The sequence below is a fragment of the Haliotis rufescens genome, unplaced genomic scaffold, assembly GCF_023055435.1.
Source record: "Haliotis rufescens isolate VD_foot unplaced genomic scaffold, xgHalRufe1.0.p SCAF_5, whole genome shotgun sequence".
Taxonomy (NCBI): Eukaryota; Metazoa; Mollusca; class Gastropoda; order Lepetellida; family Haliotidae; genus Haliotis; species Haliotis rufescens.
In genome coordinates this window covers 37,017,068-37,042,239 of record NW_025964223.1, presented here as the reverse complement: position 1 = coordinate 37,042,239, position 25,172 = coordinate 37,017,068, and the positions used below count along the sequence as shown (strand labels likewise).

The 25,172-nt window shown below is 42.3% G+C and overlaps 1 protein-coding gene across 1 annotated transcript; it reads right to left on the bottom strand.

Moving 5' to 3' along the window:
* Window positions 1-1,020: 1,020 nt before the first annotated feature.
* Window positions 1,021-24,636, bottom strand: LOC124118527 (mitochondrial amidoxime-reducing component 1-like). The gene is made up of 7 exons (XM_046480678.2): window positions 24,216-24,636; window positions 17,596-17,763; window positions 16,867-17,041; window positions 8,009-8,149; window positions 5,158-5,222; window positions 4,072-4,146; window positions 1,021-3,384 (listed from the first exon to the last, which is right to left on the bottom strand). Exons 1-7 carry the CDS (start codon window positions 24,605-24,607, stop codon window positions 3,243-3,245), a joined length of 1,158 nt encoding a protein of 385 aa, XP_046336634.1. The 5' UTR covers window positions 24,608-24,636; the 3' UTR covers window positions 1,021-3,242.
* Window positions 24,637-25,172: the final 536 nt, after the last annotated feature.

The following is a 25,172-nucleotide window of genomic DNA, read 5'->3' as shown; positions in this document are numbered from 1 at the left end:
AATATCATAGGCTGGTTTCGCACAATACACTGGGGGTCTCTGGGATCTCCTTCACAATCCACAAACTCTATCATTTGACAAAGAACACTTATATACACATGTCATATCTACACCCTCCAGTACTGGACAGTACTACACGTGTAACAGGCGCGTTCACATGCGATATGGCCGTTGCTGGCCCCACGCATTCTCATGACACAGCCCATTCATTTGGACTCTGGCCCGGTTGTTTCGTCCTAATAGGGCAACTTACTGCAGATGTAGTTGATAAAGTAACTTACTCCTTTATACCTCAGCAGATAGACAACGACCTTTAGGTAAATACACCGCCGGCCCACTGCCACCGAGTCCCAGCCATCGTCTCCATCATTCCACTGATGTGGTCTATGCTACACACAGAATGGACGTTATTTGTATCAGGTTCAGGCCTATCCACGGGTAACATATTTATCTTGAAGTCTGTTGGACATGATACAGATACCTGTGGTGTTGGTTAACTTGCAATATCCGAAGGACGGAAAGAAAACTACCACCCAAGTGAACGGTATTGATCACAGCCAACTGTTGGTGGAAATTGAAGGGAAATGGCTTTGTCGTCATTACTGGGGTATTAGTTCCCTTTGTAGAGTGACCAGTAAGCGTCGTGACGTGAGCAGGGGTGATGGAGAGGGAGGCGACGGAACTGGAGGCTGTGGGTGGGGCATCGCTGCCTGGTTACAAAGCTACCTGTCATGTTAGACTCGCGCTAGATTTGTCTCGCCTCCTGCTAATTACAAAATCAATGAGGACGTCAAAAGATGTGAGTGTTTGTGCCTGTCAGGTGTGTGGACAGATAGCGGTATTGAGCAGGCAGGACATTTGCCTCTGATTGATTGGGCGGTGTTACCACTCAAGTAGCATTTAACTCTCGCACTAATTTCCCCTTGTCCAACTCGAGATTCTTTAGAAGTCGTAATATTTCATTTCCAACCAGTTGATCCATTGATTCGCCACACACGTGTTCAAGAGATAAGTAAAAAACGATTCTCAACACTTTAATGTCTTAAAAATACCAAGTTTCATATCATTGTCACTAGTTCCATAAAAGTAATAATTTTTCACAATAAAACATGCAAACCACATCTCAATTATCTAAAGATATTGCACAGCAAACGACTATTCTATACGTATATGCTGGAGAGAGAGAGAGAGAGAGAGAGCGAGAGAGACCCGGTTTGATCAAACTTAAAAAATACATTAACGTGTCACTAAACCTCCTATAACTAATGTGCCAACAAGTATCAATCATTCGCTGTGTGTATATCACTTCTTAAAGTTATGACAGGACAGGCCGACTATCAACAACGTCTGAACGTGGCCGTGACGTCTCATAGACTAGGGTTAGAGTAGCTTCCCTTTGACAAAGAGCAGTTACTTTAACGGGCAGATCGATGGATTGCCGCGAAATGCAAGTAAAAACAATTGTTTGGCATATATGTTGTTTCGCCGCTGCATAAGAAACAGATTTCAGTTGGAACTATATTGGCTACTGTCACTGTCCGACTGACACATCACTTACCCTGTGACGTAATAAATATTAATGCGCGCATTCCAGGAAAACTCGCAATGTTTCGGTAATGTTTGTGAGAGAGGGAGAGCGATTTCCAAGCACAGAAGTAAAGAATGCCATTATATGATAAAGAGGTTATCACGCTTGTGTGTTTGGGGATGGTAAATATCCTGCATTAGGAATAAAGACTATGTATTTAGCTCGCCAAGGCTCGAACAAATACAATGTTGTTTCCTAATGCAGGATATTTACCACCCCCAAACACACTCGCGTGATAACCTCTATGTATCATTAGTTGATGACAGTTTAATGATAGATTCGTACAACCCATTTAATGCCGTCATAATAAAAGATTAAGAATGCAATGCGCCAGTACCTATCAGTTAATGAAGGTTTGATACGACCGGGCCCTGGTCATTATGATCACTTCAAGTAACTCATTAAACCTGACAAGATCTAATGATGACTGAAACACTGGAAATGTCCTCCACAGGTCTACCACAAAACCTATTGAAATCTTTACTGAGGCCTTGAATGCTGTAACCTTGATGAAACAACTTCAGAGCACGAGTCCTATGACGCTCTCTGAAATCTTGGTAGAAAGAGCATGCTCTATGGTACGTTTAAGAGTTGCGAAATGTAGACACCAAGGGCTGGAGCTGCAGGAATATTGCTCGACATAAAGGGAAAGTGGACGATTGGAAAGTTGAAGTCAGCATTCTTGGAATTCAGTCTTGTGGGGAGTGTTTTGTCACTCTGAATCTTTATGCATAGATCTAAATATGAAACAGATGAGGCGGTCTCACTGGTCTCCTTTATTTCTACTTCAGGTGGGTAAATCAGTGCAAGGAAATTGGCTATTTGATGATTATTAACAAACGATATCAGATAATCGATATTCCTGAAGTTTAAGTTAAACTTCCTGGTCAAATGACGTTGCTTTGAGTTTGCCAATCCGAGCAGAAATTCCGATTCATACCCATAAAGAAACAGGGGATGGGGATGCCTACTTCTTGCCAAAATATCTCACCCCATATTTTACATACAGGTTATCAATGATGACGTCCAGCATTTCACATAGTTTTCTCATCAAACTTCAGATGGCATTGGCTTTAATTTTTGACAAATTGCCCTGAAGATAGATGTAACTTTATCTGTGGCCACGAGGTTTTGTAACAAAAGACCCATGGATAAAGCAATTACGTTTTCCCTTAAGTTTGTTATGTGGGTTAGCGGTGTACTAAACAGACAAATCAAATGTTTAGACAGAATTGAACTTGGTTCATGGTTTGAGACCGGGATTTGGTGGTACGTTTGCTGGACGTTCATTACCATACGTTCTTGCCTTTATCTTGTAAATGGTAAAAACGATGGGTCGTGACAACGCTGCTGCTGATGCTGGCGTTGGTGGTGCTGGTGCTGGTGCTGGTGCTGGTGAACAGTTAACTAAATGCCAAACGAAAGGGAAAATTATTTCCGAACCACAAAGAAAACCAGTGGCTACGGGCGATGGCCATGTAATCAACAGTGATGATTACAAGGAAGAGGATGGTGGTGGTGGTAACGGTAAAATGTGTTCCAGACCCTCAAGTTGTTCGTGTGCTCCTTCTGTGAATATCCCCTGTATATTGTAAGGTAACCTGAACTCCCTGTTGTAATATGGACGTCGTTCACGCCTCCACCTTCGGTGTTGCTACAAGGAGAGTGCCTGGTGTGTGTTCCTGGTGCCCCTCAAGACGGACACACTGTCCCCGACCTGCACCCGCCCGCCCTTCTCCAGGGCGCAGTACACCCCGAACACTGGGGCGCTGCCGTAAGGGGGGATGCAGCGGTATCTGGAATGTCATAGAGTTTTCAATACAATAGGATGTTCATAGATATTGAGATAAATAATCAGATGACGGTTTCTAGAGATAAAAAGAGAACATTAAATTTTAAGGCATGTGTTTAGAAAATGACTTCGGATTCTAAAGATAGTATTTGATAAGGAAGGAGGCAATGAATTAAGTAGTAGTGTCATATAATTATGTAGACACAATTATTTGTGTGGGATGTTTGTAAGAACACACAATCACCTAACCACCACACCTCCCACCCCCATCGTATTCCGAAATAACAAAATCCTAACAGAAACTTGGACATTTCCCGTGTGTTTGTTATCATTAACACCAATGCATCTGAGACATGGGGGGGGGGGGGGGGACAGGGTATTAGTATTTAAATGGATCCATAGTGCTGCAAGACGCTAAACAGAACAACGTTCTTACGAGTTTTACAAGGCGAGATAAATTGCCCACTTCTAGGTGACAGCTCGTTTATTCATCCCAGGTTGGTGCATGCATAGAGCTTTGCCGAGCTCATTTGAAGAAACTGATGCCTACAGAGCTACTTCCTTCTCATAATTGAGCGGGACACCACACATCATTTGACATGGAACACTCTCAAAGATGTCAGGGAAAAATGCTCTAAAAATGTTTTCGATCTCGTTATTCCAATGCCTCCATTATACGTTTTATACATACGTTTTCAGTTTTGTTAGAGGCTGTCTGTCTGAATCTCTTATCCCTGTTGCGGGGTCAACGGTAGTGATCGGACACCTGGAGAGTAAGTCAAACTGAAATCAGCATTCAGTTTGTGAGTCGCAAATGTTATCCATATTATTGCCTCTATCTCACCTCCGGCAACGTCAGCCACACTCATATTGACACTGTCTCCTATCTCACCTCAGGCAACGTCAGCCACAATCATATTGACACTGTCTCCTATCTCACCTCCGACACACGTCAGCCACAATCATATTGACACTGTCTCCTATCTCACCTCCGGCAACGTCAGCCACAATCATATTGACACTGTCTCCTATCTCACCTCCGGCACACGTCAGCCACAATCATATTGACACTGTCTCCTATCTCACCTCCGGCAACGTCAGCCACAATCATATTGACACTGTCTCCTATCTCACCTCCGGCAACGTCAGCCACAATCATATTGACACTGTCTCCTATCTCACCTCCGACACACGTCAGCCACAATCATATTGACACTGTCTCCTTATCTCACCTCCGACACACGTCAGTCACCCGCATCATAACAATGTCTCCTTATCTCATCCCCGACACACGTCAGCCACCCTCACCATAACACTGTCTCCTATCTCACCTCCGACACACGTCAGTCACCCTCACCATAACACTGTCTCCTTATTTCACCCCCAACACACGTCAGCCACCCTCACAATAACACTGTCTCCTATTTCACCTCCAACACACGTCAGCCACCCTCACCATAACACTGTCTCCTATCTCACCTCCGACACACGTCAGCCACCCTCACCATGACACTGTCTCCTTATCTCACCTCTGACACACGTCAGTCACCCTCACCATAACACTGTCTCCTATCTCACCTCCGACACACGTCAGCCACCCTCACCATGACACTGTCTCCTTATCTCACCTCCGACATACGTCAGTCACCCTCACCATGACACTGTCTCCTATCTCACCTCCGACACACGTCAGCCACCCTCACCATGACACTGTCTCCTTATCTCACCTCCGACACACGTCAGCCACCCTCACCATAACACTGTCTCCTTATCTCACCTCCGACACACGTCAGCCACCCGCATCATAACACTGTCTCCAATCTTGATCTCCAGCCATTTGTCCTGTAAAAGACCACAGTGAGACACATGAGTGGATCATCACACGGGAGTCGTATTACTTAACAACGACGGGCTGACGGTGGTACACCGAGGACCACATGACGTCCTTACTTTGACACAGACTTAAGACAATCGTAGCGCGAGGTCATGGGTTAGACCACATCCAAAAAATGTCTTTGTGTGTGTGTGTGTGTGTGTGTGTGTGTGTGTGTGTGTGTGTGTGTGCGTGCGCGCGTGTTGTCGTGCGTGTTGTCGTGCGTGTTCTCATGTGCGTTAGTTAGTGCGTGCGTGTGGGTGGGTGGGGGTTAAGAATAACGTGATTCAGACATATAAGCAAATAAGCAAATGTTACATACAAAATCGTCCGAATTACTTCTGTCTCTCATCATCAGTAAATAAAGCCAGACATAATTTATGACCACATTAACATTATACATAGCAGTTATTAAGTCGTACGTTGTAGCGAAGATATTTAATAGGTAATACAAGGTGTAATGTAATGTGGTAATACACGGTGTAATGTAATGTGGTAATACACGGTGTAATGTAATGTGGTAATACATGATGTAATGTAATGTGGTAATATAGGGTGTAATGTAATGTGATAATACACAGTGTAATGTTATGTGGTAATACACAGTGTAATGTAATGTGGTATTACAGGATGTAATGTAATGTGGTTATACAAGGTGTACTGTAATGTGGTAATACACGGTGTAATGTAATGTGGTAATACACGGTGTAATGTAATGTGGTAATACACAGTGTAATGTAATGTGGTAATACAGGATGTAATGTGGTAATACACTGTGTAATGTAATGTGGTAATACACAGTGTAATTTAATGTGGTAATACAGGATGTTATGTAATGTGGTAATACACAGTGCAATGTAATGTGGTAATACACAGTTTAATGTAATGTGGTAATACACAGTGTAATGTAATGTGGTAATACACGGTGTAATGTAATGTGGTAATACACGGTGTAATGTAATGTGGTAATACATGGTGTCATGTAATGTGGTAATACACAGTGTAATGTAATGTGGTAATACACAGTGTAATGTTATGTGGTAATACACGGTGAAATGTAATGTGGTAATACAAGGTGTAATGTAATGTGGTAATACAAGGTGTAATGTAATGTGGTAATATAGGGTGTAATGTAATGTGATAATACACAGTGTAATGTTATGTGGTAATACACAGTGTAATGTAATGTGGTATTACAGGATGTAATGTAATGTGATTATACACGGTGTACTGTAATGTGGTAATACACAGTGTAATTTAATGTGGTAATACACAGTGTAATGTAATGTGGTAATACACTGTGTAATGTAATGTGGTAATACACGGTGTAATGTAATGTGGTAATACACGGTGTACTGTAATGTGGTAATACAGGATGTTATGTAATCTGGTAATACACAGTGTAATGTAATGTGGTAATACACTGTGTAATGTAATATGGTAATACTGGATGTAATATAATGTGGTAATACACGGTGTAATGTAATGTGGTAATACACAGTGTAATATAATGTGGTAATACACAGTGTAATGTAATGTGGTAATACACGGTGTAATGTAATGTGGTAATACACAGTGTAATGTAATGTGGTAATACACGGTGTAATGTAATGTGGTAATACACGGTGTAATGTAATGTGGTAATACACGGTGAAATGTAAGTGGTAATACACGGTGTTATGTAATGTGTTAATACACAGTGTAATGTAATGTGGTAATACACAGTGTAATGTAATGTGGTAATACACGGTGTAATGTAATGTGGTAATACACAGTGTAATGTAATGTGGTAATACACGGTGTAATGTAATGTGGTAATACACGGTGTAATGTAATGTGGTAATACACGGTGTAATGTAAGTGGTAATACACGGTGTTATGTAATGTGTTAATACACAGTGTAATGTAATGTGGTAATACACAGTGTAATGTAATGTGGTAATACAGGATGTAACGTAATGTGGTAATACACAGTGTAAAGTAATGTGGTAATACACAGTGTAATGTAATGTGGTAATACACAGTGTAATGTAATGTGGTAATACACGGTGTAATTTAATGTGGTAATACACGGTGCAATGTAATGTGGTAATACACTGTGTAATATAATTGTGGTAATACACAGTGTAATGTAATTTGGTAATACACAGTGTAATGTAATGTGGTAATACACAGTGTAATGTAATGTGGTAATACACGGTGTAATGTAATGTGGTAATACACAGTGTAATGTAATGTGGTAATACACGGTGTAATTTAATGTGGTAATAAACGGTGTAATGTAATGTGGTAATACACTGTGTAATATAATGTGGTAATACACGGTGTAATGTAACTTGGTAATACACAGTGTAATGTAATGTGGTAATACACAGTGTAATGTAATGTGGTAATACACGGTGTAATGTAATGTGGTAATACACGGTGTAATGTAATGTGGTAATACACGGTGTAATGTAATGTGGTAATACACGGTGTAATGTAATGTGGTAATACATGGTGTCATGTAATGTGGTAATACACAGTGTAATGTAATGTGGTAATACACGGTGTAATGTAATGTGGTTATAGACGATGAAATGTGGTTATACACGATGTCATGTGGTTATACACGGTGTAAAGTTATGTGGTAATACACGATGGTAATATGGCAATACAACTCATGAAAGGGTGTATGTGAAGGAATTAAAACGTTCAGAAGGAGGTGTCAGGTATATTTTGAGGGCATTAAGCTTTCTTAGTATGTTGCTCTGACCTCATCAAACGGCGGTGTTCCTTCGATGGCGATATTGGGCCTAAAGTTGAGCATGGAGACGGGGGAGTCGAGACGCTGGTTCAGATCATGGAGGGAACTGGCTGACGTCATCATGTATGACGTCAAGTAGTTGAAAGCTGTCTGAACATCAAATTGAGTCAAGTCATGAAGCAAAACAAATGGCTTACTTTTGAATTTCAAAGGAAGCTCTAATATACATATAAACACGAACAGCGCGATGATGCCGGTTTACGATTTACTATTAAGCTCCAACTAATATTTCTGGCATTGATTTTTAGTGACCTTTGCATTTTGCAATGTGGATTCAGCAACTGTTCACGTTTTCCAACCATTTGTGCTCTCGTGTATGTACTAAACATGACTCAGGTCATCCTCGATTATCCAGTGTATCATATCCCCATTCCAATATACACCCTGGTGTTGACACATTCATTTTTTCAATGGTATCAGTATGTATGTAATACCCTTCATGTTTTATCATGGCATACATTGTTCACTGATGTCATGAAATGATTAATAATATCAATTATCATTACCCTACTACAATGAATAATGATACCGGTAGTAAATTACTGATGTCATTAAAACAGCTGATGGTTCAGACTCTGTAGATAGAAATACTGGACTGATAGCAATAAGCGAAATACTGTCAGCAGTAAATAACGGATATCATGAAAACGAAGTAATTGGTGAAATTAGTATTTCGAATTCCGATATCAGATCTACTCATTTTATGACTAAATATGGTTTATAGGCAATTTGATGATTCATGATTGACTACTGATTGACTTACTGAATTGCGGATAGTATCAATTGGATTATTGATATCATGAAATCAAAGCTGGGTGAAAGGACCTCCCAAAATATATACAGACTGATGGTGAGCTCTACTGTCTTGACAAGGCAACCTCAATAAAACAGTGAAACATTGACGCAAAGAATGAACACTGTGCCAAGAGTGAAACACAGAGTGAAAGAGTGAATTAATTACATCACATCAGAGACCATATAATAGATATTATTATCTATGATATGGTCTCTGATCACATCATTTACATAACAATAATATATCCGAACTGTTGAATGTGATGTCTAGCCTGTCAGGTACACTTTAAACCAATGATTGTCAACATTAAAAGCAATATAAAAATAATCACAGATGATGATGATACAGCCACGGAAGTTAATACTTGGCTGTGTCTATGACGTACAACGGTTTTCAGCATTTCAGGAAAGTTAACTACCCATATTTCTTTCCTAGTCACGGAAGCGTACGTAAACATATATATGTGTATATGTATATGTATATGTATATGCCAAGTTTCATCTTTGTAATATGTCTCATCAAAGTATGTTAACAGTGTTTGGACAAATAAGGTTTCTCATGGTGACGTTTCTTTTGCGGTTCAGTATATATTGAAATAATAATGGCTTATTGCAATAACCTAAATTGACGAGCAAAAGAAACGTTACCAACCAACATTGTAAACATACTTTGAGACAAATTAAAAAGATGAAACTTGGCAAAACTGATCATCAAGGTTGAAATTAAAGTGTCAAATAATCTTAAAGTGAAACACAACACTAGTCTCTGAGAAAATGGCATCACAAGTCAGTATCTCGTGTGTTGGCCATGTGCATTGATAACTGCCGTGCAACGTCGATACATGGAATGGATGAGGCGGTAAATGATGGCCATAGGCACTTGAGCCCACACTCAGTTCAGCTGCAGTTGTCGGTCTTGGTCGGACGTCATTCAGCTGTCTTTGAATCTCGTCCCATAGGTGCTCAATGGGATTTCAATCGAGACTGAGGACAGGCCACTGCATGGTTCTGATGCCATTCTGCTGTCCTCTCTCTGGACCGATGTTCTGGAAGACCACTGGGCCGACCCTCTGTGCAAGACCAATTCCACCCCACATCATGATGCTCGGACCACCCCACGAGTCTCTCTCAACAACACATCCGAATAACGTTCCCCACGGCGTCACCAGACTCTCTCTCTCTCTCTCTCTCTCTGCCATCTGCTGTTGAGTTACAGTAACGGCTCTCGTCTGAGAAGAGGACTCTTCTCCACTGCTGGTGGCGCCAATGCTGGTGCTGTGTTGCCCACTGAAGACGGTCCCGGCGATGACGTGGTGTCAGTGGAGGTGTCTGCACGTCAATCGTCTTCACTAATGTGTCGCTGGTGTGTCTCCATGGTCTGTCGAGCAGTTTCCGCAGCAGTAACAAAGCGATCTTGAAGATGATGTCGCACAATCTGACGATCCTGACGATCGCTGATTTCTTGTCAAGCTTGGCATGTGGTAGCAATTCAATAACGAATGTAATGTTATCCGATCTGGGTGGATTTTTATAGGGCAAGAAATGGGGGAACGCCTGTGCATTTCAATTTCCTCGGACCTCACGTGTATCGGGTTACCATGGCCATTGCCGTGATGCGTTTTGGCGATCGGATTTATTGTCATTTGCTTTGTTTTTTTATCATCAAATTTAATTTTTCCTGACAAGGGACTTTGACAAAAATTGCCCAGATATTTAAATAACAACTTTTCATGCAATGTTACTTGGGGTGACGTTTCTTTTGCGGTTCAGTATATCTTACTCTTATCATTGTTGCGAAATGTCTCATATAAATGGTGGAAATCAAGGCGTCTTTATAATTATGCTTGATGCTTTTCCATATATACAGCATATTTGTCGCTAAACCAAAATATAAAAAAACGTTGAACATATTGACAATACAGATATTACCAATTCAATTACCCAATAAAAGCCCCATATTCCAAACTTTTCCTCGCAAAAGTCTAAAAGTTATATCTGGCTGTCTATCAATATACACGTCACGTACTATTACACGACTAGTTAGTATTTTGTACAACATTGCAGTTAGCATTTGACCGATTATGGATGCATTTTAACATTTTCTGCCGAAAACCGTAAAATTTCATAAGGGAACAGATTAAAATTTCTTATAAGTGTTTTTACAACTAAATTCGCATAAATTCAGGAAATATTACATTTCGATGCAGAAATACCGTAGCTATACACAAAGTCCGTAGTCAATACGTTCTGTTATTTCAATGAAGCACAATCAATTTTCTTAATCATGAAAAGTAGTGACAACTGGGATGAAGATAGAGACACGGCCAAGACAAATGTGTTATCTTCCAGTACAGTTGGACTATGTCGAGTTATGTCCCTTCTACCGATTCCCTCCCCGATGTCACTTGTATTTACATCAAACAAAACTGCGACGCCCAGTCAGCTACATGTATTGGGGTGTTATCAAGTTTCCATATCCCCACACGGACTATATTGGTCTAGAAGAACACCTTGTCAGCTACATGTATTGGGGTGTTATCAAGTTTCCATATCCCCACACGGACTATATTGGTCTAGAAGAACACCTTGTCAGCTACATGTATTGGGGTGTTATCAAGTTACCACATCCCCACACGGACTATATTGGTCTAGAAGAACACCTTGTCAGCTACATGTATTGGGGTGTTATCAAGTTACCATATCCCCACATGGACTATATTGGTCTGGAAGAACACCTTGTCAGCTACATGTATTGGGGTGTTATCAAGTTACCATATCCCCACACGGACTATATTGGTCTAGAAGAACACCTTGTCAGCTACAAGTATTGGGGTGTTATCAAGTTACCATATCCCCACACGGACTATATTGGTCTAGAAGAACACCTTGTCAGCTACATGTATTGGGGTGTTATCAAGTTACCATATCCCCACACGGACTAAAATGGTCTAGAAGAACACCTTGTCAGCTACAAGTATTGGGGTGTTATCAAGTTACCATATCCCCACACGGACTATATTGGTCTGGAAGAACACCTTGTCAGCTACATGTATTGGGGTGTTATCAAGTTTCCATATCCCCACACGGACTATATTGGTCTAGAAGAACACCTTGTCAGCTACATGTATTGGGGTGTTATCAAGTTACCATATCCCCACACGGACTATATTGGTCTGGAAGAACACCTTGTCAGCTACAAGTATTGGGGTGTTATCAAGTTACCATATCCCCACACGGACTATATTGGTCTAGAAGAACACCTTGTCCGCTACAAGTATTGGGGTGTTATCAAGTTACCATATCCCCACACGGACTATATTGGTCTAGAGTACACCTTGTCAGCTACATGTATTGGGGTGTTATCAAGTTACCATATCCCCACACGGACTATATTGGTCTAGAAGAACACCTTGTCAGCTACATGTATTGGGGTGTTATCAAGTTACCATATCCCCACACGGACTATATTGGTCTGGAAGAACACCTTGTCAGCTACAAGTATTGGGGTGTTATCAAGTTACCATATCCCCACACGGACTATATTGGTCCAGAAGAACACCTTGTCAGCTACAAGTATTGGGGTGTTATCAAGTTACCATATCCCCACACGGACTATATTGGTCTAGAAGAACACCTTGTCAGCTACATGTATTGGGGTGTTATCAAGTTACCATATCCCCACACGGACTATATTGGTCCAGGAGAACACGTCGTTAGGTACACGTTCTAGAGTGTTGCCAAGTTACTATATCTCCTTACGGACTATATTGGTCTGGAAGAACACCTTGTCAGCTACAAGTATTGGGGTGTTATCAAGTTACCATATCCCCACACGGACTATATTGGTCTAAAAGAACACCTTGTCAGCTACATGTATTGGGGTGTTATCAAGTTACCATATCCCCACACGGACTATATTGGTCCAGGAGAACACGTCGTTAGGTACACGTTCTAGAGTGTTGCCAAGTTACTATATCTCCTTACGGACTATATTGGTCTAGAAGAACACCTTGTCAGCTACAAGTATTGGGGTGTTATCAAGTTACCATATCCCCACACGGACTATATTGGTCTAGAAGAACACCTTGTCAGCTACAAGTATTGGGGTGTTATCAAGTTACCATATCCCCACACGGACTATATTGGTCTGGAAGAACAGCTTGTCAGCTACAAGTATTGGGGTGTTATCAAGTTACCATATCCCCACACGGACTATATTGGTCTAGAAGAACACCTTGTCCGCTACAAGTATTGGGGTGTTATCAAGTTACCATATCCCCACACGGACTATATTGGTCTGGAAGAACACCTTGTCAGCTACATGTATTGGGGTGTTATCAAGTTACCATATCCCCACACAGACTATATTGGTCCAGGAGAACACGTCGTTAGGTACACGTTCTAGAGTGTTGCCAAGTTACTATATCTCCTTACGGACTATATTGGTCTGGAAGAACACCTTGTCAGCTACAAGTATTGGGGGGTTATCAAGTTACCATATCCCCACACGGACTATATTGGTCTAGAAGAACACCTTGTCAGCTACAAGTATTGGGGTGTTATCAAGTTACCATATCCCCACACGGACTATATTGGTCTAGAAGAACACCTTGTCAGCTACATGTATTGGGGTGTTATCAAGTTACCATAACCCCACACGGACTATATTGGTCCAGGAGAACACGTCGTTAGGTACACGTTCTAGAGTGTTGCCAAGTTACTATATCTCCTTACGGACTATATTGGTCTGGAAGAACACCTTGTCAGCTACAAGTATTGGGGTGTTATCAAGTTACCATATCCCCACACGGACTATATTGGTCTAGAAGAACACCTTGTCAGCTACATGTATTGGGGTGTTATCAAGTTACCATATCCCCACACGGACTATATTGGTCTAGAAGAACACCTTGTCCGCTACAAGTATTGGGGTGTTATCAAGTTACCATATCCCCACACGGACTATATTGGTCTGGAAGAACACCTTGTCAGCTACATGTATTGGGGTGTTATCAAGTTACCATATCCCCACACGGACTATATTGGTCCAGGAGAACACGTCGTTGGGTACACGTTCTAGAGTGTTGCCAAGTTACTATATCTCCTTACGGACTATATTGGTCTAGAAGAACACCTTGTCCGCTACAAGTATTGGGGTGTTATCAAGTTACCATATCCCCACACGGACTATATTGGTCTGGAAGAACACCTTGTCAGCTACATGTATTGGGGTGTTATCAAGTTACCATATCCCCACACGGACTATATTGGTCCAGGAGAACACGTCGTTAGGTACACGTTCTAGAGTGTTGCCAAGTTACTATATCTCCTTACGGACTATATTGGTCTAGAAGAACACCTTGTCCGCTACAAGTATTGGGGTGTTATCAAGTTACCATATCCCCACACGGACTATATTGGTCTGGAAGAACACCTTGTCAGCTACATGTATTGGGGTGTTATCAAGTTACCATATCCCCACACGGACTATATTGGTCCAGGAGAACACGTCGTTAGGTACACGTTCTAGAGTGTTGCCAAGTTACTATATCTCCTTACGGACTATATTGGTCTAGAAGAACACCTTGTCCGCTAAAAGTATTGGGGTGTTATCAAGTTACCATATCCCCACACGGACTATATTGGTCTGGAAGAACACCTTGTCAGCTACATGTATTGGGGTGTTATCAAGTTACCATATCCCCACACGGACTATATTGGTCCAGGAGAACACGTCGTTGGGTACACGTTCTAGAGTGTTGCCAAGTTACTATATCTCCTTACGGACTATATTGGTCTAGAAGAACACCTTGTCCGCTACAAGTATTGGGGTGTTATCAAGTTACCATATCCCCACACGGGCTATATTGGTCTGGAAGAACACCTTGTCAGCTACATGTATTGGGGTGTTATCAAGTTACCATATCCCCACACGGACTATATTGGTCCAGGAGAACACGTCGTTAGGTACACGTTCTAGAGTGTTGCCAAGTTACTATATCTCCTTACGGACTATATTGGTCTAGAAGAACACCTTGTCCGCTACAAGTATTGGGGGGTTATCAAGTTACCATATCCCCACACGGACTATATTGGTCTGGAAAAACACCTTGTCAGCTACATGTATTGGGGTGTTATCAAGTTACCATATCCCCACACGGACTATATTGGTCCAGGAGAACACGTCGTTAGGTACACGTTCTAGAGTGTTGCCAAGTTACTATATCTCCTTACGGACTATATTGTTCTAGAAGAACACCTTGTCCGCTAAAAGTATTGGGGTGTTATCAAGTTACCATATCCCCACACGGACTGTATTGGTCTGGAAGAACACCTTGTCAGCTACATGTATTGGGGTGTTATCAAGTTACCATATCCCCACACGGACTATATTGGTCCAGGAGAACACGTCGTTAGGTACACGTTCTAGAGTGTTGCCAAGTTACTATATCTCCTTACGGACTATATTGGTCTAGAAGAACACCTTGTCCGCTACAAGTATTGGGGTGTTATCAAGTTACCATATCCCCACACGGACTATATTGGTCTGGAAGAACACCTTGTCAGCTACATGTATTGGGGTGTTATCAAGTTACCATATCCCCACACGGACTATATTGGTCCAGGAGAACACGTCGTTAGGTACACGTTCTAGAGTGTTGCCAAGTTACTATATCTCCTTACGGACTATATTGGTCTAGAAGAACACCTTGTCAGCTACAAGTATTGGGGTGTTATCAAGTTACCATATCCCCACACGGACTATATTGGTCTGGAAGAACACCTTGTCAGCTACATGTATTGGGGTGTTATCAAGTTACCATATCCCCACACGGACTATATTGGTCTGGAAGAACACCTTGTCAGCTACATGTATTGGGGTGTTATCAAGTTACCATATCCCCACACGGACTATATTGGTCCAGGAGAACACGTCGTTAGGTACACGTTCTAGAGTGTTGCCAAGTTACTATATCTCCTTACGGACTATATTGGTCTAGAAGAACACCTTGTCCGCTACAAGTATTGGGGTGTTATCAAGTTACCATATCCCCACACGGACTATATTGGTCTGGAAGAACACCTTGTCAGCTACATGTATTGGGGTGTTATCAAGTTACCATATCCCCACACGGACTATATTGGTCCAGGAGAACACGTCGTTAGGTACACGTTCTAGAGTGTTGCCAAGTTACTATATCTCCTTACGGACTATATTGGTCTAGAAGAACACCTTGTCCGCTACAAGTATTGGGGTGTTATCAAGTTACCATATCCCCACACGGACTATATTGGCCTAGAAGAACACCTTGTCCGCTACAAGTATTGGGGTGTTATCAAGTTACCATATCCCCACACGGACTATATTGGTCTAGAAGAACACCTTGTCAGCTACAAGTATTGGGGTGTTATCAAGTTACCATATCCCCACACGGACTTTATTGGTCCAGGAGAACACGTCGTTAGGTACACGTTCTAGAGTGTTGCCAAGTTACTATATCTCCTTACGGACTATATTGGTCTAGAAGAACACCTTGTCCGCTACAAGTATTGGGGTGTTATCAAGTTACCATATCCCCACACGGACTATATTGGTCTGGAAGAACACCTTGTCAGCTACATGTATTGGGGTGTTATCAAGTTACCATATCCCCACACGGACTATATTGGTCCAGGAGAACACGTCGTTAGGTACACGTTCTAGAGTGTTGCCAAGTTACTATATCTCCTTACGGACTATATTGGTCTAGAAGAACACCTTGTCCGCTACAAGTATTGGGGTGTTATCAAGTTACCATATCCCCACACGGACTATATTGGTCTAGAAGAACACCTTTTCTGCTACAAGTATTGGGGTGTTATCAAGTTACCATATCCCCACACGGACTATATTGGTCTAGAAGAACACCTTTTCCGCTACAAGTATTGGGGTGTTATCAAGTTACCATATCCCCACACGGACTATATTGGTCTAGAGTACACCTTGTCAGCTGCATGTTTTATCGCCTTACCATATCTCCCTCGCGAGTGTTATTGTTCCAGGAGAACATCTTGTCTGCGGCGTCTCTCTTGGTTAGGTGTTCTGGGGAATGCACAAGACGCAGGTTGTCGTAGCCGAGGAAGGTGTTGAGCCAGGAGGCAGCCTCATCCCCGCAGTCGATGACGTCCATGTTGACACCATAGATTCTGGAGGAGAGGAAATCTGGACATATTAATGAACAAGCAAGGAGTCGAATGACCTTCCCGGTTGGCTGTCTTTCGCTGTCTGTCCCTTGTGTAGGTCACTTACCTGTGTCATAGTTCTAAAATCACTATATTTAACACATAGTTATAGAGTTCATATGTCAATATTTTATCTTACTAGCGATAACTATATTTTTCTGTAGATAAAGTTAGTCAGTTGCTGTCCACGAAACTGACCGTCTCAAACCAGTGACTCTGGATTACCTAACTCGGTCAAGCTGGCACAGCTAGGATAATGCAGATTTAGATTACAGTTTCAATATTAGGTAACCAACACATTCTACAGAAGGCCTGAATCCCTACTTAGTCCAGTGGCAGGTACTTCACTCTGCCACTAATAAAGACTTCAGGGACTCAGCAGCCTTCTCTCTGTTTTAAGGTGATAGCTGAGCAATCAGCTGTACCAAGTTAATTCCCCCACTATCTTGGTCATTGTGACGTAGCATACAGGACCACGCCCAGACAAGCCAAAACGGTTTTAAGACGACCTACGTCACCTGCATGAAATGATGTTTGTAAAGTCGGCCGTGTGAAGCATGAGGCTAGGCATGTCGGGAGCGTCGAGACGCAGATCCCCGCCACCTAGTGGAGTGGTTGAGATGAGTGTCATCCGGGTCTCCGTCTTCATGTTGAGCATGTACCGACCTTTGATCACCATCAAGTGTCTGCAGATAAGAACTGGTCCATGTTAGAACAAAAACAAAACAACATTGATTTTTTTCACGGAATAAATAATTTTGATAGTTAGGCGTCTGATCTATTGCTTGGTATATTACATACGACACCTATACATCGATCGTATGTATATCATTTAATTCATACCTTCTGAATGCCTGTAGTTAGCGAGGCACCGATATGTTCTTTATATGTCACGTATAATGACACCCCCGAGAAATATGTCTTACATCAGCGAAACGAATTTCGTTAAAATTTAAGCACTATACCAACAAATTAAAAGTTTTCACCAGACTACTATATAATGTGAACCTTGAAAGTGTTGGAAGCAGGAAGTGATGTAAAAACTGCCTTACAGTAATTATTACAGTCAAATCATTCATTTGGCAAAACTACTAAAATATGTGGGCATTTTATCAACTGACTGAAATATGGCATGATCAACTACATAAAAGTTTATATTCCCAACATTTTTTTCTGCATATTTTGCTTTTCACTTATCACAAACAACAGGCATCTGTGGAAGCTGCTGTTGCACAGAACATTGCTCTGTCGGTATCTGCACCTTTATTCACAGCGCTGTAGTTACACAGCATATGTCCTTGACCACCTTGGCCACCTGTTTAGGATTCACACCTGACACAAGGCACATCAATGTCTTCAAGAGACATGGGTTTATCAGGACACAGGGACACATCAATGTCTTCAAGAGACACAGGTTTATCAGGACATAAGGACACATCAATGTCTTCAAGAGACACAGGTTTATCAGGACACAAGGACACATCAATGTCTTCAAGAGACACAGGTTTATCAGGACACAAGGACACATCAATGTCTTCAAGAGACACAGGTTTATCAGGACATAAGGACACATCAATGTCTTCAAGAGACACAGGTTTATCAGGACACAAGGACACATCAATGTCTTCAAGAGACACAGGTTTATCAGGACACAAGGACACATCAATGTCTTCAAGAGACACAGGTTTATCAGGACATAAGGACACATCAATGTCTTCAAGAGACACAGGTTTATCAGGACACAAGGACACATCAATGTCTTCAAGAGACACAGTTTTATCAGGACACAAGGACACATCAATGTCTTCAAGAGACACAGGTTTATCAGGACACAGGGACACATCAATGTCTTCAAGAGACACAGGTTTATCAGGACACAAGGACACATCAATGTCTTCAAGAGACAGGTTTATCAGGACACAAGGCAAACTAATTTCGTGCCGTTCAATTGTGTACTGTTCAATATCCTGTATATCCAGCATTAATCCTGGGATATTCCTGGGATCACCAGGTATCGACAGCTGGATGCGGACACTGTGCATTATCTCCCTTTATACCTGCTTTCATTACGATTCTTCTTTTGTCTGATCTCTCAGCCTGTTGGAACTTAGTTTTGTTTCCATGTTGAAACTCCATTGTGATAATAGTTTTCGGATAACTTGCAGCTTCCATGACGTCATCATCATCGCCCTGACATAGACTGTCTGTGTCCTGACTGTTTTGGGTTCATTTATAACAGAAGCATATAAATTCTTATAAGTTATTCCTTTGCAGAATTTGTGGGGCTGCAATTAAAACAACATGTCAATAAACTGTAGGTCACCGCTGTTGTGCGCTTAGAGGTCCTAAGATGATCTTGGTAGAAACATTGTGGTAAGGGCTGCATACCTTGCAAATCTATCTGAATACGTGAGTGAGGAAAACAAATTAGGATTTTACTCACAAGTGCTTGAGGAATGTACTTTTCAATTACTCGGATTGGTAATGGTAGACATCAAAAGCATAACTTGGATGATGTAATAGCATGATGCAAACTGACGAGCAAAAGTTACGTTACCAAACTGAAATTTGACACTTTGGGTCCAAACCTCGAAGAGTGTCAAACATGATTGAGAATCAATCGCCCAAACACAACCAAAACAATTTGCTGATTAACTCACGTGCTACAGTACCCAGATAAGTGGAAATTTATTTTGAAATGAAAACTTTACTGCACTCGCAGCATGCCAACCCACAAACCTACGGGTATACAAGGAACAATGTACCTTTCCTTCACACCAAACCGTTGGACAGTGACAAAGAACCTGTCAAAATGTTTAACGCTACAACAAGCCGTTGGTATAGATACGTCAAGAAGCAAAGCATGATCACGACGCAAGGAGTTTCGGCTGTAGCCGAATGACAGTCATCAGGCTCGTGGCCCGTGACAGGCAGACTTGGCAGACGGGAGACAGGCCTTGGAGTCGCAGACCTCCCGTCAACACCACCAAGGAAGGCCGCTACTTACGTATCCTCCATCTGTGGAATCGTTTTCTCACGGTGAGGTTACCAGCGGCGACTGGCATTGACCGTCCTGTCAGTCGCAGGGCAGTGTCTAGAAGGCTGCGTTGGTACAATACCAGAGATTACAGGCCACTGCGAGGCGTAACGCTGACACCAGAACACCGATGTCGAAAAGGTGGCGACATTATGTTTCGGGCGGCATCTGTGGCCAAGTCAAGACAGATCTGGTGATTTTGGAAAGAAACAGCTCTGGACTACGTTACACTGGCGGAGGTCTCCGCCCTGTTGTACAACAGTTCTTGCAACCGAACGGTCAGTATGATAACGCAAGGCCCCATACATGACATCTTGTAAAAGATTCAATGCAAACCAATAACGTGAAAGTCTTGCCTTGGCCAGCACCAGACTCATCACTTACAGAACCCTTGTGGGATCACATTTACCATCAGATTAGAACATGACCAGTTCTTTTTCAGGGATCAGTTAGTACAACCCCTTCAAGAAGAATGGCGTTGAATCCCTTTTCTTGTGTCTCACATCTTCTACCCGTCGTCGAGTTGAGGCGGGCTTTTATGACCGTGGTGAGCATACACAGTACTGACTGACAAATATGGCATTCTGAAGGTATAAAGGGAGTTTCATGTGTTGATTTTAGACCTGATTGTTGATCGATTTCTGACACCTGACCCCATCCTCTAAACTGTAGAGACAATACCTTCATCTTTGTTCTCACTCACGGCATAATTTGAAATGATGTTGTTAATTCATGTCTTTTGAGTGAGTGAGTGAGTGAGTGAGTGAGTAAGTGAGTGAGTTGGGTTTAACGCCGCTTTTATGAGTATTCCAGTTATATCGCGGCGTGTCAGCTTAATGTGGGAGGAAAGCCCGAAGTGATGCAGGTCTGAGACGTTTACCGCTTCGGTGAAACCCACGAGCATGGGAATGGTGCTGACCAACCTAGAAACATAATCGGGGCGAACCGGGATTCGAACCCACAATCATATGTTTTTATTTCCCAATGGACGCAACTCTGCACAGCGAATCGCGGCGCCTTAGACGACTGGGCCATCCGTGCCCTCCTTATGTCTTTTGACCATACAAGTATCTTCCTGTTCTGTGTTTAGGAACAAACAATGTTGGTTGGTAACGTTTCTTTTCCTCGTCAATTAAGGTTATTGCAATAAACCATTATTATTTCAATATATACAGAACCGCAAAAGAAACGTCACCATGAATAGATATATGAGAAACATTATTTGTCAAAACACTGTCAACATACTTTGGGATATATTTAAAAGGTGAAACTTGGCAAAACTGATCATCAAGGTTGAAATTAAAGTGTCAAATGATCTTAAAGTGAAACACAACACTAGTCTCTGAGAAAATGGCATCACAAGTCAATATCTCGCAGTGTTGGCACGGGCGTTATCATGCTCAAACTTGTGGTTGCAGCGACGTGGCAAATGAGGTATGGCGTGTGGTCTCAAGACTTGATCAATGTACCGAGCTGCTGTGACACCATTGCCTCTCCCTGGACCGATGTTCTGGAAGACCACTGGGCCGACCCTCTGTGCAAGACCAATTCCACCCCACATCATGATGCTCGATCCACCCCACGAGTCTCTCTCAACAACACAAGCGTCCGAATAACGTTCCCCACGGCGTCGCCAGACTCCCTCTCTGCCATCTGCTGTTGACATACAGTAACGGCTTTCGTCTGAGAAGAGGACTCTTCTCCACTGCTGGTGGCGCCAATGCTGGTGCTGTGTTGCCCACTGAAGACGGTCCCGGCGATGACGTGGTGTCAGAATGAGTCCTCGGCGTGGCTTGTGACAGTGCTCGTTAAATGTCGACGCACGGTGTCTGGACTAATGTGTCGCTGGTGTGTCTCCATGGTCTGTCGAGCAGTTTCCGCAGCAGTAAAAAAGCGATCTTGAAGATGATGTCGCACAATCTGACGATCCTCACGTCGGATGGTGACCCTTGGTCTTCCACTACGTGGTCGGTCATCTGTAATGTTGGTGGTCTGGTACCGTTGCTGGAGCCTGTATGTGGTCCTTTCGTGGACTTGAAATGCATTGGGAACTTGCCGGGCGGTTTGTCCAGCTTGCAATCGTCCAAGGGCTTGGTGTCGCTGATTTCTTGTCAAGCTTGGCATGTGGTAGCAATTCAATAACGAATGAATGTTATCCGATCTGGGTGGGTTTTTATAGGGCAAGAAATGGGGGAACGTCTGTGCATTTCAATTTCCTCGGAACTCACGTGCATCGGGTTACCATGGCCGTTGCCGTGATGCGTTTTGGTGATCGGTTTTATTGTCATCTGCTTTGTTTTTTTATCATCAAATTTAATTTTTCCTGACAGGGTAATGTTAATTTTAGAAACTTTGACAAAAATAACCCAGATATTTAAATAACAACATTTCATGCAATGTTACTTGGGGTGACGTTTCTTTTGCGGTTCAGTATATATCTATGCTGAAGTTTTTCCAAGTAAGGGTAACTTATGTTTAACAAAGTTGATAACCTTGTCCAAGGATACAACACAGTGACTTGCATGATATTGCGCTGGAAATGTTTAGATGGAGATTTATTGTAAGCAGATGAAGGCGGAGTTCTTTATTTAAGCAAAATTATGAGATGTTTTTTTGTTTTTTTCACTGTTGATTTTCTGTTGTTAATCAATTACAGGAAAGTTAACTTCGTATGGCATTAAGACATATTAACGGTGACATGTTGTACTATCACAGCGGCAGTAACATCACGTCCACACGAGAGGAACAAAATAGTTGGACAAAATGGGTTTCAGCAAATGGTTTGGATGTACAAATGACCCATGAAGACACACAGATACTGACCTACAAATGACCAATGAAGACACAAAGATATTGATATACAAATGACCAATGAAGACACAAAGATATTGATATACAAATGAACCATGAAAGCACAAAGATATATATCATAATCTCCCAACCGATATGCGAAACGTCCCAACATACCACTCAACTGCGTGTAATTAGAATACCGTATTCAGAAAACAGTATTCAGGAAGCAAGCAACTCTTGTGTCACTAACGGAATTTTCCACCACATTAACAATGTTGCACCTACTTGTGGAGTAGATTGGGATCATGCATATCCATATGTGCGGGGGTTGTGTGTACTTTTCTTGGTCGAATATCAAATTGAAAGCTTTTGTTATATACAGGTTATACTTTTACAGGTAGGTAGATATATACAAGAAGCACTATGTTCCAGAACAGCGTATAGTGGTAGTTAGTGTGCTGTTGGTGCCGCGGAGCACATATCCCAATCCAACTAGGCTAGGAATAACCCCTACCTCTTTCTCTCTCTTTAACATTGGACCAAGGATGGGGCTATCGAAAAACATAAATGTCCAAGTGAATGCTTAAAATATAACTATGATTAAAAATACATTGTTGCAGGGTGTTGCAAGACCCCTGTCTGATCGTCCCGCTCTCACGTGTAGTTATGTACAGCTCACCCTGTTTGACTGTCACCCTCTCACGTGTAGATATCGCACGCCCTGTTTGACTGTCACCCTCTCACGTGTAGATATCGCACGCCCTGTTTGACTGTCAATATCTCACGTGTAGATATCGCACGCCCTGTTTGACTGTCAATATCTCACGTGTAGATATCGCACGCCCTGTTTGACTGTCACCCTCTCACGTGTAGATATCGCACGCCCTGTTTGACTGTCAATATCTCACGTGTAGATATCGCACGCCCTGTTTGACTGTCACCCTCTCACGTGTAGATATCGCACGCCCTGTTTGACTGTCAATATCTCACGTGTAGATATCGCACGCCCTGTTTGACTGTCAATATCTCACGTGTAGATATCGCACGCCCTGTTTGACTGTCACCCTCTCACGTGTAGATATCGCACGCCCTGTTTGACTGTCAATATCTCACGTGTAGATATCGCACGCCCTGTTTGACTGTCAATATCTCACGTGTAGATATCGCACGCCCTGTTTGACTGTCACCCTCTCACGTGTAGATATCGCACGCCCTGTTTGACTGTCACCCTCTCACGTGTAGTTACCTTTCACCCTGTTTGAGTGTCATCTTAAACTGTCTGAGTGTCATATTTAAATATTATGTTACCTGTCCAAAAGTCCTCTGTAACTGAATCCAAGCCCAGTAGCTTCAGCTTCCTGGCATTCAATAGCTCCACAAGACTTGATGGGGAAGTTGTACAGAGCATGCACTCGGCCCACACATTCAAACATCTCACCCCTCTTCTTCCTCAGCCATCCAAGGGCAGTCAGCTTGATGGCCGAGACTATGACGAAGAAGGTAAAGAGTCCCAAAGGGGACTTATTAATGTCTATCGCGAACATGTGTCCCGTTTGATATCCAGGTGTATTGTGAAGGACGTGATATTGTACCGCCCTTATCTGCACACAGCGGTACGATGCAGTGTTGAGGCAATAAAGCAAGAGTATCTGCTTAGTACTTGATAGGAACAAGAGAAGGAGAGGTAGCCTTGTGGACATCCATACATCTGATGGAGTGACGATGCAAATCAACGACTGTGTATAATCGGACGTATGCCTGACGGTCATCCAAGTAGGGTCGTGCAGCTACACTCTATGTTACTCTGCTCACGTACACGGCAACGTGTGAGTAACAGATTTATATATTTACTTTTTAGGATGACTTGTGATCATTTGGATTCAGTCAATACAGTACAGAAGGCGCATGTATAATGTGATCACTTAAGCTCTTCGTGTAGGGGTGCACGTGTCGCCCAGTTCCTATTCGTGCCAGGAGCAGGTTGTTCCGAATTCTAGTTTAGTTTGTCAGCACAATGTACCCACACTTCTTGGTACTACATCGTTTGGGGTTTCTTGTGCATTACGTCTGTTCGCCGTGATATAACTGAAATAATGTTCAAAGCTGCGTTAAAGCAAAGCAAAAGTATATTTTTCAGGGAGCGTTTGTTCTTCTTCCGTCTGATCCTAAACGTTAATGAATCGCGTTAATCATAGAAACCTTTTCGTCATGTTTGTCACATTCCAACCCCGGTAAAAGTGTATTATGGAAATATATCCCACCTGT